Source organism: Gordionus sp. m RMFG-2023, chromosome 3, assembly GCF_954871325.1.
Source record: "Gordionus sp. m RMFG-2023 chromosome 3, tfGorSpeb1-WG-v2, whole genome shotgun sequence".
Taxonomy (NCBI): Eukaryota; Metazoa; Nematomorpha; class Gordioida; order Chordodea; family Parachordodidae; genus Gordionus; species Gordionus sp. m RMFG-2023.
In genome coordinates, this window is record NC_088777.1 from 20,962,530 (window position 1) to 20,981,651 (window position 19,122).

At 26.6% G+C, this 19,122-nt stretch overlaps 1 protein-coding gene across 1 annotated transcript in view; it reads right to left on the reverse strand.

The window, feature by feature from the left end:
- The window catches only part of LOC135927666 (carnitine O-palmitoyltransferase 1, liver isoform-like), a 29,066-nt gene that overhangs the window by 4,841 nt on the left and 5,103 nt on the right, over window positions 1-19,122 (reverse strand). The window contains exons 2-13 of the mRNA XM_065463808.1: window positions 18,222-18,593; window positions 17,438-17,560; window positions 16,213-16,425; window positions 13,589-13,860; window positions 9,798-9,886; window positions 7,000-7,104; window positions 5,970-6,101; window positions 5,008-5,062; window positions 4,149-4,332; window positions 3,102-3,238; window positions 2,231-2,694; window positions 1,469-1,727 (exon numbers count right to left, since the gene is read on the reverse strand). Of these exons, the coding sequence (XP_065319880.1) occupies window positions 1,469-1,727; window positions 2,231-2,694; window positions 3,102-3,238; window positions 4,149-4,332; window positions 5,008-5,062; window positions 5,970-6,101; window positions 7,000-7,104; window positions 9,798-9,886; window positions 13,589-13,860; window positions 16,213-16,425; window positions 17,438-17,560; window positions 18,222-18,438 (2,250 nt within the window). The 5' untranslated portion in view covers window positions 18,439-18,593. The remainder of the gene's footprint in view (window positions 1-1,468; window positions 1,728-2,230; window positions 2,695-3,101; window positions 3,239-4,148; window positions 4,333-5,007; window positions 5,063-5,969; window positions 6,102-6,999; window positions 7,105-9,797; window positions 9,887-13,588; window positions 13,861-16,212; window positions 16,426-17,437; window positions 17,561-18,221; window positions 18,594-19,122) is intronic.

Sequence of the window (19,122 nt, forward strand, 5' to 3'; positions counted from 1 at the left end):
ATCGGTCGATATGATCTAATTTAATCGATAACAGTGGGATAACCTAAAATAATTGTTATGCTCATATAAAATTTCTTCTACATTGAGCTATGAATTAATATAACAAAATTTAATTTACACATTTAATCCAATAAAAAAGAAAGTGCGGTTAATTTTTTATAATATTTACTTTCAAAACATTGCTGTGAAATTAACGTTATTTCTTTTTATGAAGAAGTAGCATACAAAGAAATAAATTATAAGTTCATTGTGATTTAAAAGCAACAGGGATCCAACCCGTAAAGCATAACAGTTCGGTTCAGATAAAAATAAATCAGATTCGGTTCGTTAAAAATAATAATATCTGTTTGGGTTGAACCTTTAAACTCCGATTCAAACATTTTCGCATTTACAATCGTATGGCAAATATGTTTAAAAAACATTTTTTTAATTTTATCACTATTTTGTTCTAAAAAAATAGTCAAATTATGTATAAGGAGGAAGAATAAATTTCATGATAACTTGCGTAGCTAACACTGTCAAATAGCAATATACAAACATATCTAAAAATAATTACTGATATTTATCATCAAAACTGATTAGTAATCATCTTTAAAATTAAAATATAAAAAAGTTCAAACCGGTTTTAAGCATTTTTAGACAAATTTTTGAACGGTTCAGGGGTATAACGGTTCGGTTTGAATCCCTGAAAAACAATTACTTAAATTGATACTTTTAAAAAATTGGATCGGTGGAGGAAGGTGAGGAGGGGCTATGGGAGAAAATCGAAAATAAACAAGATTTTTTAAAAAATATTTCTCATATATGTTGCAAGATTATAGGCTCAATTTTTTTAGATACATTATTTTAGAACGAATTTTTTGAATAAAATACATATAAAAATATTTTTTTAGTATCGGTATTGGTTATAGGTACTGTATTATCAATATCGACTAAAAAATTTGTAAAAAAAAATTAACTTCTAAATTTTAACATCTATATAAGAATTTTTACTCCACAGGCGCGTAACCAAGGGGGGATAAACCACCAGAAATTTTCCTGTTCTCGTAAATATATTTATATGCTAATAATCACCCCCCCCCACCCTAAAAAATGTATAAAATATATAGCTATAAGAAAGAATTTGAAAGAAAAATTAGTAAAAGTTAATAGCTTTTTTAAATAACGACCATAATTCTAAATTTTTAGAAAAAAGCATTTTTATAAAAAATAAGTGAAAACTCAAAATTATTAAGACCTATAATAAATAGACCTAAAAACCTCCAATAAAATTAATGGCAGAAAACACCGCCTAATAGAGCCCCCCCCCCATAAAAAATCCTGGATACGCCTATGTACTCCATAAATAAAAAACTCTAAATTTTTGGATACAACCAAATTTAAGACAGGACCGACACTGAGTATTTTTTTATGGGAGGCTACTTTTTAAGAGTCCCTGTATATAAAGAAATAGGCCTTATCGTTTTACTTGGAGTGCAAAATTATGAGCCGATGTTACGGAAGACTTGATTCCTTTATTACTCCAATCCCAATCTAATTTTTCGTAAGAAAGCAATAAATTATTATCATAATTATGTTCGTTATCATTATATGCTTCTTTCACGTTGGTATTTTTGACATCGAGATTTTTGTATTTCGATGCTGCAAAAACATAAGGGGAAGCAGTAGGACTTGCCTTTAGATAACCTTGACAGTTGCCATCACTATCATAAGAATCGTTTTTTACCCTTAGTGTATTTTTGTTTAAAAAGATGTTTATTTCCTCCAAATAGTTCATTTTAAAAATCATGGAATAAGTTAAACCGTTTCAATAGTTTAATTATCGACACTATATAGGGCAAAGATATTCTCATCAGAGGTGGGCTTAAATTTAATTTTAAAATGTCAATATTTTTATTTGAACAAAGCTTGTGAACATGCCTCAATTTTAAAATATAGAACTTTTAGAAGATCTGAGTGATAAAAGCTAGTTGAATATACTGAATTAATTAGATGGTAAGATTGATATATTATAAAATATTAATGTAATCGTTGACTATGGTTAATAAATAATGTAATATCACCACATCTTTCTTATAGAATAATAGTGATGTAAAGTAGAGCACGGCATTAAATTTTAAGGAAAAATAAAAAATAAATGTAATTTGTTATTTCTTCAAATTAAGTAAAAATATTCGCTAAATTAACATAAATTTCCATCAAACAAAAATGAAATGATGTCATTTCAAACTCGTTAGAGAGAGTGTATTCGTGGAGATGCCCCGTGATAGTAGCGTCGGCGTAAGAATGTTCGCAGTTCAATCCTATTTTGCCGGAGGGAAAGACTAACAAATTGACACTTTTGTCTAACCAAACATGACTGGAAGGTGTTAATGGGCATTTCTTCTTTCCGTATAGGTCAGAATTTTTAGCAGGGTTTTTTAAGATAACGTTTGCATTGTTGTTTGTATTTTTAAATGTGGCGGATTTATCAATCTCCAATTTCTTCCCATTATCCTTTGAACCTGTATTAAGTGGACATATGTTGTTTATCATTTCAAAATCACATTCATTAGGTAAATCGTTACGACTGATTCCATCGAATTTATCATTATCATAATTATGAATGTCAAATCCAGAAAGAAGTTGCCTGGCTTGGTCGGTAAAAGACAAGGGTTCGGAAAGAGGTTGAGGTAATGTGGTGTCAATTGTTACCTATGATTATTTTAAAAATGTTATATTTTAAAATAAAATTAAGTATATCCTATTTTGGTTAAGTTGTGCTATTTATATTTATTTTGAATGTTAAATTTAAAAAGAATATTATACAGAATTAATATTCTTCTCTTCTCTCAATGAATTAACACTAAGGCCTCATTTACAATAAGCGCGAATGGTCGTGCGATGTGAATCGAAAGATAATCGCTAAATGATAACATAATAGTATAGTAATATTAATACCATGATTTATTTTGAAAGTATAGCTATGCGATGTCGCGTAAATTTTGCAATTAATGAGGCCTTAAGTCATCTCTTTCTTTATATTTCTACAAAATTTTTTGCTTCCTTATTCCTCCTCTTTACATCTTTCTTCCCTATTTTGATAAAATTGAATATTTAACCATTAATATGGCACTTTCGATCGTGTCCAATGATTTTTTGTTCAAGCCAACACTAAAATATTTTCCCCTTATTTCGGCCCATTCGTTTCTTTCCAAAGCGGTTAACGTGTTTAAAGCTCGTTCCAATTTATAATTTTCTTAAAATTCAAAATTTTTGGGAGATAAAACCAAATATAAATATTAAAAAATATATTGATCCTGGTTTTAATTAAATTTTAGTTAATTAATCACTATTAAAATTAATTTTACATGTATACTAAAATATGATTCAATAAAAAATGATTTTTATGGGTGGAAATCAGTAATAAACTCAAAAATTGATTAAATCAGGCTGCTCAATTTGGAGTGAGTTTTTATAACACAAAATTCGACTAAGTCAAATCCAATGAGCTGAGTCTTTTATCAAGATTAGGTTTAAAATATTTAAAAAATATTATTAAATGAAAAGGAATAAAGACAGAGAATTAACATATGCAAACTTATTCATAAACTATTTCTTTAAGGAGGAAAAGAAAAGCTATTTTTTTTATTTTAAATTATTAATTGAGCCCGTTTTCAAATTTGAAAAATCTGACTTTGCAAGAAATCTATTTTTGCATGTGTAGAATACGTACCCTATGAATTTTACATTTACTATGAATCTTTGAAACATTCATTATCGATAAAGATTTTTAATTAAATATGTTTCAAAAAGTTTATAACTGAAATTCATAGGTGTAGTAGATATTTTACATGTTAAATTAGATTTTTAAAACTTAAAATGGCGTTCAGATGTTAAAATTAGATTTTTAAAACTTAAAATGGCGTTCAGTAAATGGTAGTATTATTAAATCACCTAACTTTGACCAGCTTTTGGTCTTAATTGACTTGAGCCTCTAAGTTGAGTCCCAACTTGAAGATCGAGATGGATTAATATTTTAAGATAAAAACTTGATTACGGATGTTATAGAATGGCCAAAATTAGTTTATTTAACACCAGTAAATTGTTAAAAATTTAAAAACATAAGAGATTGCCTGAAAAAACACATTAAAGCTAATAATATAAACCTGTATCGGTCGATGGATCAGCTTGGCATGATTTCTCAACAATTTTTTCAATGGTCATTTGTAAAATGTAAGTTGGTGGTGCCTCGTAAGGTTGTTGTAATACGTTACTATCGAATGTTTTTACATGCACTCTTCTGTCCACGTTTAGTTTGTAATAATTTCCGTTTACGTAGATTATTATATGCTTTATGTTTGATAGCGTATTAAAATTTTTAAAAATTATAAATCACAAACTAAGCAGGAATTAAAGACTCGGGGGAAATTTTTTTTATAAAACATTAAATCAAAAATTAGTCTACTAATAAATATATTACTCCAAATACTTTGAATTTCATTAATAATTACTGGAAAATTTGGGTTATCCCCTATTATGGGTCGGCTCAAAAAAATCATCAAGCAAGACTACTTGCGCTAAATATTTTTATGGGCCGGGCTGGAATTTTGTAAATTTTTCAATCTTAAAATTAGGCAAATTTGTCATAATCAATTATAAAAAATTATTATGGACAGGGCAACTTGTACAAGAATACTGACGGGGAAAACGAAAAACCTTTTCAAAAATTTCAATGAGCGGTTCAGGCCAAGCCAACTTCTAATCATTATATAAAATTATGTCAATATATAGTCCAAGCCTGTATCTCACCCACTTAAAACTAAAATTTTATCTAAACTACTAAAAAGAGTATCTCTCATTTACAATGCAAAAATATGGCTAAAAACATCTGTGCAATTATGTGCAGCAATAGGGTCAAGGAAAACTCTGTTAAGGATGGAAATATCAAAGTTGTTACTTGTAATTTTATTTAACAATCTTAGTAAGTTATAGAATTAAAATATTTTTTATAAATAATTGATTAACTTTGGATTGATGTGGTGGGAAATGTTTTAGTATATCGAAATCGTGTCCAGGAATTCTATCAATTTTTTAAAAATTAAAACATGAAAAATTTTGGTAATGAAAGTTGTATTTTATTTATTTCTCTAGCTTTTTTTAGATTTATTTCCTTCGAAAAACCCAATTTACACGCAATTGAATACCATTTCGATATAATATTTTAATTATAAGAAATAAACTTTCATGATAACAAAAAAATGATAATACTAATAATAGGAAAAAATAAAGTATGATGATTTTTTTAAAAAAAATTGAAGTTACCTACACCTTAACTAATAAAATCCTATATCGTCGGCTGAGTATTATAGTGTTCTATATTTACTTTACAAAATGTATTTTTTTCGATAAATCAATTATTAAGTACTGTTTTCTTACATATCACCAATAAAAATGTTAAAATATAATTTAGAATAATCCTTTATTTAAATTATTATGGCTTAATCTCCTATCTAAAGTACAGGAAATATTTTTTCCAATGGCTCTCCTGAAAAATTATAATAAATGGATAGACTCCCTTTTTAGTCATTCCTTTTCAAACACATATCGACGACAATGAATAATATCAACTTAATGCCTCTTTTCAGTATGAATTAGATGACAAGAAGACGTTGTATCAAAAAAAAAGTCGCGGACATTAATGTGCATTCATATATTATAAATATAAGTCACACGCAACACAAAATGACGCTACAGCTGACTCCTATGTATACACACTTTTAATGAATGAATCGCCAATCTAGTATTATATATAAAAAATTAATGAAACTAGTTTTATTTAACTGGCAGGTAGTGCCATTTAATCAAATTATGTTTTAAAATCTATTTTTAATACTTTAAAAACATTGATACTACTACTTTTAAAAAAACACATAGAACGTCCTCTAATTCTAAAGCCGAAGTATCGTATTCAGAATTTATGAGTTTACCTGCAAGTAGAAAAAAGACGCTTATATTGATCCATGCACACGGGTACTATTTCTCGTACTTTGAGAGGTTTGAGTGTTTGGTTGAGTATTTCCTGACGAAATTTGAGCATATAATACACAATAACGGCAGCTCTATTAAAAGATGTAATAAATATAAAAATTTTGTAATTATATTTTATAACGACTGAATTAGACAGTTACAAATTATATAATATTTAGAATGTTAGGAAAAGAAAACAGTAAATGGTAACATCTATTGTATATTAAAATCAGTTAACAGTAGACTGAAGATTTTCACGATCCGACCTCAAAAAAATAATCACAATTTCCCGAAGGTTTTGAAGACCTCTACTCTAGATATGCTGGAATATAATAAAGTCTTTCAAAAAAAACGCGCGTTATAAAAGATTTAAGTCCAAAGATTAGCCAAACCCCTATGACAACGATTAGGAATAATATGTGAAAAAAACTGCTAAAAATGAAAATTTATGAGCTATTCTAAGTATTATATTCATAATTATGTAATAAATAAGATTAAAATGTTATTATTTATTTTTTCAGGATGTTTAAGGAACTGTGCCGAGAACGTCACAGAATCGCCGTCCATATATACTCTCAATGTCAAAGCTCCGTTACCGGAATGTTTCAGAAAGCTCGGTTCAAGTCCTTGCAGGCTACGTGTTCTCAAGCATTAAAATTGGGCAAATTAAAAATTTCTTTTGCAAATATTCAAAAAAAAAGTCTTCACCAAATTCAGTATATATATACTGTTTGCGATGAGAAGATGTCAGGTTTAAAGTAAATTAATTTTTTAATAAATCATAGTTTAATTATTTAAATGACTCATAATAAAACATTAACTAAACAGATATGTGTTCTAATAACTGTCTTCTCATAAATTTTTTTAAAATTGTTAATCAGATAATGTTATGTTTTTAAGAGTAGTGGAAATTTATATTTTAAGAAACTAATTTTTTAAAAAAATAGAATTTCTATCTTTTTGGTTTACTAATTGAATGCTTATAAAAACCTCGCACACTGGTTTTGGGTAGGAATGTAATAACTCATATCCAATATATAATAGTTGGAGTTGATGGCCAAAGATTTTCGGTTCATAGTATACACGTATTTTTCCCTTGAAGTTGAGCGTAAGTTTTTAAAATAAAATATATTTAGAAATATAGAATTTGTGAGCTAGTAAAAGTTAAATCATATTAATGTGTTTAATATTGCAAAAAAAAATATATAATTTGAAAGCAATAAAAATTTATTTTTATGACTAACTATCTAGTTAAAAAATATGAATAATTAAAATTTGAAATTCAATTATTTTACCATTAGTAGATAACTTTCACAATTATAGGCGCCTATTAAATCGCTCAGAATTAAAATCTAAATGTTTAGAAAAGAAAATCCTTAAAATAATTACTCATGTATAAAGATAAAATGCTAGAATTAAAAAAATGAATCTCATAAAAATATATAAAATGCTCTAAAAATCGTCTTTAAGAGAAATATCTGTGGAGTTCAGTAAAAATTTTGAGCCTTAAGTATTTTTTATTTCAGAGTAATTAAGGTAAAAAAATTCTGAATGAAATAATATAAATCACAATTATACAAAGATTTTGGAAGCTTAACCTTATTAAATTTTATATATTTAATAAGGCGATGGATTGATGGGCATTATATTATTTTTTCAACTTTTAATAATTTGTTGAACTCGTTTTTTAACTTTTAAACAGTCTAATTATGCCGGAACTATATCCCAATATGTGTAGAAGGTCTTCCTTATAAATTTTAGACAATTTTGTAATGTAGTTCACTGTTCGATCCGACGCAATCTAATGCCAATTTCCAAAGACCAAATCGAACAGTAAACCAAAATACAAGGGCCAAACCAAATGACCACGATTTATTATGGTTTAAGTACCTATATAAAACAAAACTATCGTTATAAAAAAAATTTTAAGGGAAATATCTTTATTATTTTTTAAAAAGAATCTACATTAAAAATGCGTATATTAATAATATAAAAAATTAAAATTAAAAAAAATTCCAAAAAAAGGCAAAAAATAAGAACATTAAAATGGGATCATTTGGATCTTCAGATTTTAATGAAAAATCTAATGGGCTCGGAGCCAAAATTAGTGGTCGTTACCAACGGAATAAAAATAATATAGGCTAAAAGGAAATATTTATAAAATTTTCGTATCTCCGTTTGGAAATGCTAAATGTTGGCAGTAAATACATCTATACATGTGCAATCTCAGACTAATTCATGGAATGTGTGATATGCCATCTGGCCTTTTTCCGCCAGATGCTTCGAGTCCTACCCAGGGTTTGAAAATTGACCAATTAGAGAATTGATTGTTTGATGTCGGATACTTCTCCGCCTGCTGCATTTGGGAAGAGGATAGTAGGCATTTGACTTGTCTGCCGCTTTACATAAAATATAAGTGTAAAAAACAATTAGTTCCTTGAATTTTAGATGAAGTCCCAAATTCGAATTAAGGATAGCCTCAGACCATTCATAGCCATCATATAAGTTGCCAAACTTTCAATATGGTATCACTTCAGACTGCAACTTTAAATTAAGGAAAGCGAAGGAAAAATGAACAAATAAAGGAAGGTCCCATTCTTTTAGAGTCGTTCACGCAGGGCAACTTGAGGTGTGTCATCCTCCCACGTAGAAAGAGCTTTCATCAGCTGAAAATCAAGGAACAACCGTGAAGAAATATGGTTTTTGGAGAACTAATGCCAATGCCGCCAACCTGCTCAAAAAAGTAGCCTGGGTGCAAATGAAGGTTATAGATTCTCTTTATAAGGAATTTAACTCTTCCTCATGAAGGTTAAGAATAACATCAATTAAGTAAACAGGAGATGACCGAAAACCATGTGTGATTTTGGGAATTAGAAAGATGTTTTTGATTAAGAAAAATGTGTGATGGGACAATAATGATTGCAAAAGGGGAGTTTCCTTTAGAAATTAATAATTTTTAACTTATTTTAAAATTATATAATTCTTGCAAACTTAAAATCATTAATGGAAAATAATATTTAGTAAGAGTTAATAATATATCAATAAAAACGTAGGATTGGAAAGTCTACATGACATTAAGTAAATTTGTTTTATATATGAATAAAGCTTAAATAGAAGCCAAAACTTCTTAATTTTGTTTATAATATACTATTTAATAATTATAAAAAGATAATAAATAATTTGAAATATATAATTCTTCCTTTGACCCTGACCAAACTGAAGAGCGAACCAACCGGGGAACCGATCCTAAACACTAAATCTGCAAAATTTAGCCAAACCCGAGAAAAACACGTTGACCGTCACTAAAAATTAATATATATTAAAATTTCATAAGTTCGCTATAAAATTGTCTAAAATTTATAGGCAAGGTATTCTAGAATGCATTTCCGCCAAAATCAAAGTTTTAATTTTAAAAAACACGCTCACTAAATTATTCAAGGTTGAAAAAATAAAACAATTTTTTTTTAAAAACTCGCCCTACCAGATATTTTATAATCCATAATTTAAATTTTTTTATATATTATATAAATATAATTTAGTATATTTGAAAGATAAGACATTTTTCATTATCAAACTAATTCTACTACTAATTTAATATTTTTTTCAAAAATAAATTTCAGCTCATTTAAAAAATATGGTTCTTTAATTAATTTAAATGAAGTTAGATCATATAATAATCCAAATTTCTATTTTAAGAAGATTTCAGCATTTAACTCCTAAAAATTGTATACAGTAGAGAATTCTCGATTCGTATGATATTTATTTAATCTAAATTTAATTTTTTTTACCACCAATCGGAAACGTAATTATCGGTGAACATCATGGATCTGAGTAACAACAAAAATTGAAGTTTTTGCCCTATCCCTTTTTCGAACTCCTTAAAATATATAAATTTATAATTATTTTTATCCTAAATGTCAAAAGTTAATTTTTTAAAATATCAACTTTAATAAAACGATAATATATTAAAAAATAGCATTGGACATAGCTTTAAAAGAGTTGTTTTTTTCGTAGTTAGTGTTAAACCATGATCAGTCGGAAATTTTTTATATAATATGCTAAGTTTTAATCGCATTCTTTTAAATAACCAAAGTTCAATCAGTAGTTTACTTGTCAGATATTCCCATTTCTTTGACCAAAAACTCGTAGCTAAATTAAAATTATTGAGTAAAAGCTCGATTTTGCAGTTTTTAAGAGATCTTATCAACACTACCTTGATGACTGCGAAAAAATTGAATAGACCCGCTTGGTGGATTTATATTTAAAAAAAAATAGTGTTTTATATACCCTTTGTAACATTTTCCCGCCATTTTATGTTTTGATTTATTTGACATTCAATTTTGGGGCGCGACTCCCTTCAAATAATATGGCGTTTTGTGAAATTTATAGGTAATTTAAAGAATACATTTAAATACGTGTGAATAATAATATTTTTTTTTACATATAGTTGGATTAATATCCCCTTCTAATTCTTTCGTAGCTTTTACAAATGAACTTAAAATATCAATCAAATCTTTTAATGTACTTTTTTTTGCAAGATATTTATTTTATTGATATCTCACTTGAATGATAAAAATTTACAATGTTATCTTATTGCTATTATAATATAGATTTCAACATATATAGTTTTGAATTCCACATTATTTCAAAAGGTGATGTTTAAAAATTGACTCATGTCGCTTTGTTTAAAATACATTTTTTAAAGTGTGATTTTTAAGTATGGCTCCTTAAGGATATTTCGAAGAACTGTATTTAACAGATGTGCACTGCAATTTCATCTATTAAATTTTTCCAGATTTAATTATATTAGCTCCTTGATCAGATAAAAATAACATATTTTTCACTTTATGGAATTTATTCCTATTTAGGCAAAATTTTAATTTTTATATAAAGATTCTCCTTCTTATGAATAGAAATGGTTATATATAAAAATATTTGAAAGAATTAGTATACATGTCAAGATATTTTTATCGCATTAACTGATATTTATATTTTCGTATCATGTCAATACCGTGAAACTTTTTCCGTTGATTACCGCGAAAAAATATTATAGCAAATGCATTATCGCGAATGCATCATAGCGAAATTATTATAGCGAATGCATTATCATTTATGCAATAGTGATTTATATTTGACAATGGTTGATATAATTAGTAGAAGTATTAAAATACTTTGATACTTAGCCCTTACTTTCTAATAAGGAATTCATCATTAATATGTTTTTATTTTTTAAATATATCGGAAACCATAAATTTGTTACCTTTTGGAAGTTCCTGGCCGATAATATTTTTCCATCGGGTCTCTATTTCTCTAAGGAAATTCTTTAGACTCTAATTATTTTGTAACTCATTAAGCAAATTCAGACCTTTTTCAAAAAACCAGCCTAATTGACGTTTATATATTTATTTAACATAGCGTTTTTAAATTTTTATAACTCTAAAACACGTCACTTGCTATTTATGAAATTTCGTATTTTATTAAAAATATCTATGGAATTTAAGTATCCTCAATTTTTTTTTTAAATAATTTGATTAAGTCGTTTTTTAGAAAATTTGAAATACTAATATTTGACAAAAAATAACTTAAGACCCTCATTTATTTTATTTATAAAAATGAGCTAGACGCGTTCCCATTATGTTATTCTATAGCCGGGTGCTCGCCTTTTTTCAAATTTTTTTCGTAATTATAAATTATAATGCAAAACACAAAGCATGCTTTGAGACTCATAAGATTATTAAAATAATATATATAATTAATATAATTAATCTATCCTTTTTTTTTCTTGTAAAACACCTAACAATACACGCCAATTTGATTATTTCTTGCGAAATTAAGGGGCCAATTCGGTATATGGAAGTATTTTGAGGTCTCTTAATAGCTTGTTGAACTGGACGTCCACTTTTTCCTACAGAATTCAGGAATTAAACTTCATTCCAATTTTTTCCCTCTCATGGAATAATTTTATTGTCTTTAATCACATAACTAGAAAAAAGACTCGTCGGTCAGGAAGCAAGAAGTTAACAAGAATCAATCAAGGAAATCATTATTCTATTGTTTTCCCCAATTCCTGAGTCACAATAGTCGCAATTTTATCATCAGAGATTACATGAATTAAATTCTGAGATGCTTAGCCATTTAATTCGGCAATTTACCTATAATGCTGAATATTCTTTCATGTCTTGTTGTGATAAGCTTAATCCAACCCATTTAAAAAAAAATTAGACCCGATTAGTGTTGTTAAGGTAACTAGTTACAAGTAAAATATTATATTTTTGCTAAAAAATAACTGTAACTAGTTATATTTTAAAAATTGTAACTAGTAACTAGTTATATTTTTACCAATGTAACTGCCAAAAGTAACTAGTTACTTTTAAGAATATGTATGTATAAATCTAAATAAAGGAAGATAATGATTCAGATATTGAATACATTTTAATAGAAGATATAATGTCTTCCTCTGGGCTAACCAATTATAATATAAATGACTTCGACTTCCTTCCCAGGCATCGAAGATGTTCCTGTCACACATTAAACTTAGTGGCAATACAAGATGCCAATAAAATACTTTTAAACAATGAGGATTATAGGAAAGTATATAAGGTTGCTATATCTAAATGTCAACGTTTATGGAATACACAAAACAAATCTAGGCCATCAGCTGCAAATTAAAAAGAGATTACATTCTCAGCTGCCATAACCCATTGTAACAAGATGGGGTTCTTTTTATACATCTTTATCTAAAATATTATCACTTATAAATGAAATGCCTTTGGATTTCGATTTATTATGTGATGAATTAGAACTGTGTAGATTTACATCACAAGATGGTAATTTTATTAAAGAATATTGCAGTGTTAAATAAATGTCTTATAAATAATATACAATTTAAAAAATTAGATTATGCAACCAGTAGCTAAAGCTATTGATATACTAGAAGGTGAAAAATATATGTATCTAGGTTATTATACCCCAACAATAACACAGATACTTATCTGTCTGGAAGGTGTTCAACAATTAAAATATTGTCAACCTTTAAAAGATGCTATATTAGCTAGTATTAAAAAAAGTTAACTTAAATTAAATAATTATTTATAAATTAATAATACAATGATATAGTTTTCATGATCTTTATGATAATGATAACATAATTGCTGCTATTCTTCATCCACTATTTAAAAGTGATTGGCTTTGGATAAGGCAAGATAAATGTAACTAGTTATGTTTCAAAAGTAACTTTAACACTAGACCCGATCTAGCCCAAATAGCCGGTACTTCTGCATTTCTAATTTTATTTACGCTAATATCATAATAATAAATTTACTTTACATGATATTATATCCAATTCATCATCTAAAATGAATATATGATATACTATAATCATTAGTCTCATCTCAAGAGTTTTAATACAATCAATTCTAAACGAAATATACAAATTTTATTATAGATTGTGCTCTCCCCAGTTTTCCTCCTAAGTAATATTCCTGAACACGTGAGTGTTTTTTTAAAATATAAATCGTGAAAAAAATAAGACAAATTTATTAAATCTAACAAAAAAAGTGATTTTTAAAAAAATAGATACGTTCAATCTTTCTTCGTATTTCGCTGGCAAGGCTCCGGGATCAAATTTTTGTAAAATATCGAGAGAAGCTTTTAATTTGTTCATCGTATCACTCAAATAAGGAACTGGTAGGTTGGGTAGCAAATTCTGACAAGAAAACAACACTTTCCTATTCGGATCAATAAATAATCGGTTCATAAAATTTAAGAAAAAGGATTGGATCCGAATTTTAGCGGTTCTTAACGTCAGGCTGGAATCATTTTTGACATCTAGACTTCGTTCGTTACCCAAACCTATTGAATTTTAGTTATTATAAAAAGTATATAAATTTTTAATTTTAATGATAATTATTTATCAGTTATTAATTTTCCTAATAAAAAGATAATTTAATATATATATATATATATTACTTTTCAATTGAATTAAATAAAATATATATAACTTTATATAATTAATGTAAAATATCAACATTAAAAACCTTTATAAAAAATTTGGCAATACCTTATAAAATATTTCGACCAGTATCCTTAAAAAATTAAGATTAAATTATGAAATTTTTAAAAAAGTTACTCAATAGATGAAAAAAGTGAAAAGTTAACAGTAAAAGAAATTTTTTTTTGATGGACTAAATCAGATCTGGCCTAACCAAACTCCTATCTTTCTAAAGAATGCCAATGAAAAGTCAGTTTTAAATTTAAAAAAAATTTTTTTGAGACGAAGGTTTTAGGGAACTTATTTATTTAGTATGAAATCTATATGATTAAATTTTTCCATTTTCCTCCAATAATATAAATTTTGATCCCGTGATCAATTTTCATCCAATAGTTTTGTTCCTGTTGTCAAAATTAAATTTAGGTAGAAATTATTTTCCAACAATAATATAACAACTGTAAAAGTTAAGAAGAAATATAAAGAAACCTTGCAATATCCTCAAATAGAGCGGAATTTAAGTAAATTAAGGAAAATATATTATTAAACAAATATATAATACAGGCTAAAAAAAATCATTCATTGGTTTTAGCACAAAACAGGTAAAATTATATAAGAGCGAAATCATTTTTTCGATATATTAAAATTACCTGTTGAAATAATTAGTTAATTTTTATTTATTTTGTATTGCAAATTATTTGTGTATTGTTATATAATAATTATGACTGATTAGGATAATTAAGCATGTTTGTATTTTAAAAAAAAAATCATAGCATTTTTAATTCACGAGTGGTTAAATTAATAAAGAAGCATGTTAAACAAGCAGATAATTAAGATTATAATCTAAAAAATGTCATTATTAAATTAGATTAGTGTTTTAATTTATATTGAAATAAGCATGTTTATAATGCAGATAATTTAAGATAATAAACATAATCATCAAATTGATGAATCTGGTTAAATTTATATTGAAATTCAGATTCGTAAAACTTTCTCGAACTTGGTCAGATTTAGACCTTGATTTCAAAATTTCATTTAAAGAGGATCAGACCTGTGAAAAATTATAAATGATTTTGTTTTTCCAATGTTTTATGAAAAATATTTACAAGAATAATCATAAAATTGCTTATAATTTTTCCGATTTCAATAAAATATCGTGATTTTTAGCAGTTGAAAAAGAATTTACTCAGGCCTATTTCTAAAATAAACTTTAGATCGGACTCAAATCTTTGAAAATAAATTATTGGATCGAATCCCTCGACAAAATTTTTTTTATCTCGGATTGGGTTGGACCTGAAAATATGTTGTCCTATATTTTTAAAATCGATTGCTTATAAAATATTTACCCAAAACATTGTTTACCAATGCTATTTTAGCTGCGCCTAATACTTTTATTTTTTGATAACTTTTTAGCAAAAGAGTAAAAATTTCGCCAATTTTAATAATATTACACAGTTTACACACTGTCATACCCAGCGTACCAGTTGAACGGTTATTTGCGTGCTAAAAATATTTTTACTGATAGTAGAGGTGTCTCCCAGGTAAAAACTTTGAAAAAGTTTTATTGTTAAAACAAATAATAATATTTAGTGTTGATGTTAACTTATAACTTATCAAAATATAGGTATATTTATTATTCATATCTCATAATATAAAGGGAAAAATCTGATCCACCCCTCATTAAATAAATAGGAGGGCTATCTGCTAGTGCTTTTGATATTGTGAATCAATAAGGTGCAAGTTATCTGACAACATATAACTTACTAAACAATGACCAAATTTTATTAAACCATTAAAATTATAAATTAACTCTTAAGTGGTAAGGTGGAAAAAACTCGAGTGATTGGGTAGAATATTTAATTATTAGTAATAATTTTTTTTTAAATAATGTATTTTAAGACGTGAATTACTCGTAAAATTTTGGGTTGTCGTATTTCATCCTTGCAATAACTGGGTATGATGATTAATAGAAAAAGTTAGTGATATTATGTCTGAGTATTGTAAAAAAGTAATTAACCAAAAAGTGAATTTTTCACTTTGATAAATTTTATTTATAGTATTTTTTTTAATTTGGCATTTTTTGAAAGTAACTTTTTATTCTTTTTAATTCTTGTATATAATAACTTTTAGAGCTTATTCTGAACACTTGATTAAAATATATAATATAAATGAACAGTTAAATAAATAAGTATTATGTAAATAATTAGAATTATCACTATTATCATTCGGTTCCGCATTCTTATTTAAGACCAGTCCGTTATCTTTCTTCAGGGCAAGTTGTCGCTGTCGTTTTCTTTCTAGTAATAGTTCAGGAGAATAACATTCTGGCTCTTTTGTATCAAGACAATCGAATTCGAAAAAAGCTGTAAAAACTCGAACCCAAAACATGTACCACCACACCTTTTTGGAATTCGGCTTAGGGGAGTCATCTATATTTAATGGTTTTTTTTAAAATCAAAATATATAATTTTAAAGTTACTAATTAATTATAAAGGGCGTTTTATATGTCCCGCGGTAATCAGGCTTAATTCAAGCAGTGATAGAAATAAGTGATATGAATGAGGTAACCACCCATTAAAAAAATATATTAATTATTCGGCCAGTTAATTAAAAAATTTTATGATTTTTTTTCCATTCCATAAATATTTTCAATAAAATTTTAGAGAAAATCTCAAATTTAAAAATCGAAGTTATAAAGGTCAACCATATTATAAACCATTAAATATTTTTATGGCTTATTTAAAGAAATAACACATCGCTGGCCTTGGCCTTTAAAAAAATTAATACGAGTTGCTCGATCATTTTTAGGGTTTGTCAGATATATCCCGGTTTTTTATTTCAACCAGATTTTAAAAAATTTCGACAATATAGTCGTTGTTTATCAAGTTGTATTTTCAATATGGTTAATTTCAGATGTGTGGGTTTTGCATTCGCTTAAAATAATACTGACTGAATTAAACAATTATAAAAATGCTTGTCAATAAAAATATTTTTTAAATCGATAATATATACTAAAGTTAGAATTGTTAAAGTATCTTAAAATAAGTGTTTCCTAAAATTTTAATGTTATATTGCAATTTTTCTTAGGAGATAAGGGAAATTCTTATAAAAAGATAATCTTATACAGTTCTAGCTCTATAAAATAATCGATCCCCAGAATGTGATCATCACCTCCTCACCTTGATTGCCATTTTTATAAAAGTTGACGTTAGAAATTTTATAATTTAGCTTAAGTATAAATTTCAGGAATTTTTTTTTAATTTTAACATATAATGGTGTATAGCAGAAGTATACCGTAGGGTTAGGGTTAAATTGAATTAAAAATAAATCTTTTATTTATGCCTTATAATTTTATAGAATAATAATTTATCATTTTGGTCAAACATAGTTCTTGGCTATAAACAGGTTAGAATTTTTTAATTTAGGTTTGTTATAAATTACTTATCCAAAAATGTTGAGACAATAACCAGCGGCAAACAATGATCCGGAATCGAGATAAAAAAGCGTAAGTTATTGCAGCAATAATTGTTGAGATTATGAGAATTAATTGAGTATCTGTGATACCTTTTGATGAATAAAAAAAAGAAAAATTTCATTTCTAAAAAAATTACTAATTTTACATCGTTATTTCCCTATTTAAAACTGTTCTGACGAAGAGAAATCATGATAATCTATATTTACAAAAAAAATAATCTTAAGAAATTGTGTTGATGTTATATAACATCTAAATTCCGGAGCACAGCGACAAGTGTAACCATGTGATGATAATAATAATATAGTGTTTTTCTCAAATTTACCCCCTTACCAAATCCAAATTAGCAAAAAGATGGAAATCCAAATCAAAACTACCACCCCTCCCCCCACCACCCGCCAAAATTTTTTTTTATTCTTGAGGATATCAACCTACCCCAAATTTTGATCTCATATTATAACCCCACCCCACCCACCATAGTACAGCCAGGATATAAAACGATACATTACATATAAATGTCATAAAATGTTCGGCTTCGAAGAATCAAAACTATATGCACATGTTTAAAAAAAAGTAGGTTACTTGTGTCTTCAACTAAGAATATTTTATTTAAAAGAACACATTTAAATTTTTATCTTAAATAATGATTAGATTATCTCTACTCATATGTACTAAGTAAAATATTTATTTAGTTTTTTGTAAATTAAAACATGAAAAAATACAATATAAATTTAATAATATTAATAAGTATACTTTCGAAAGCATGTTGAGCGTAAAACCTCAAGTAGGTTGGAATAAGAAAATTTACATCTGTCGTCATATAATAATTATTGTGTGATAGGTCTGTGAGACTCTTAAAATTGAGCGATGAGCTATTATAAAGCCATATAAAGGATAAAATCCAAGCCAAGAAGGATAAGATTATCGCTAAAGGCCAACTTTGACCCAATACAAGCAGAAATAATTTCATTTTATTACTTAAGAATTCTACTATTAGTTATTTTTCTGAATTTTAATTGGGAACCCTGTTACTGCGAGATAAAGTTATTGAGAGCTATTTTTATAGGAAATTGTATATCCGAAATGCATTCCAATAATTGATTTTATTAATTTTCTGCGTCAATTCTAAAATAATTATTCGTTAAAATTAAAAATAGTTATACGTAAAAAGTGAATCAATAAATAACAAAATTAATTTTTTTCTTTAGAATTGTTTATTGAGTAGTAAAGTAATAATTTTAATATTTCCAAATTATAAATTTTTATTTATGCTTAAATTTAGGTAGCGCGCTATTATAAATAAGAAAATTAATTTCATAATAAAGTTTAAACTTGTAATTTTTATACTAATTAAATTTAAATTGTGAAACTAAATAATATATTTTGAAATATAAACTTATATCGTTTATAAATAAAATATTTTAGCTTTTTCAAGTTTATTGGGAAATTTTTTTACTAATTGAAAAATAAAAAACAAAAGACACCAATATCAACAGTTGATAATCTCTCACGTAGAACTATTGATTTGAATTTTACTCTAGTAGCATAACAAATTTACAAAAGAAATCGGCATTGGAAATAAATAAGCTTCAGAAATTCGCTTAAATAATATAAATTCTAAAAAAAATCTAACGCGCTCGCCAATGGTTTTTAA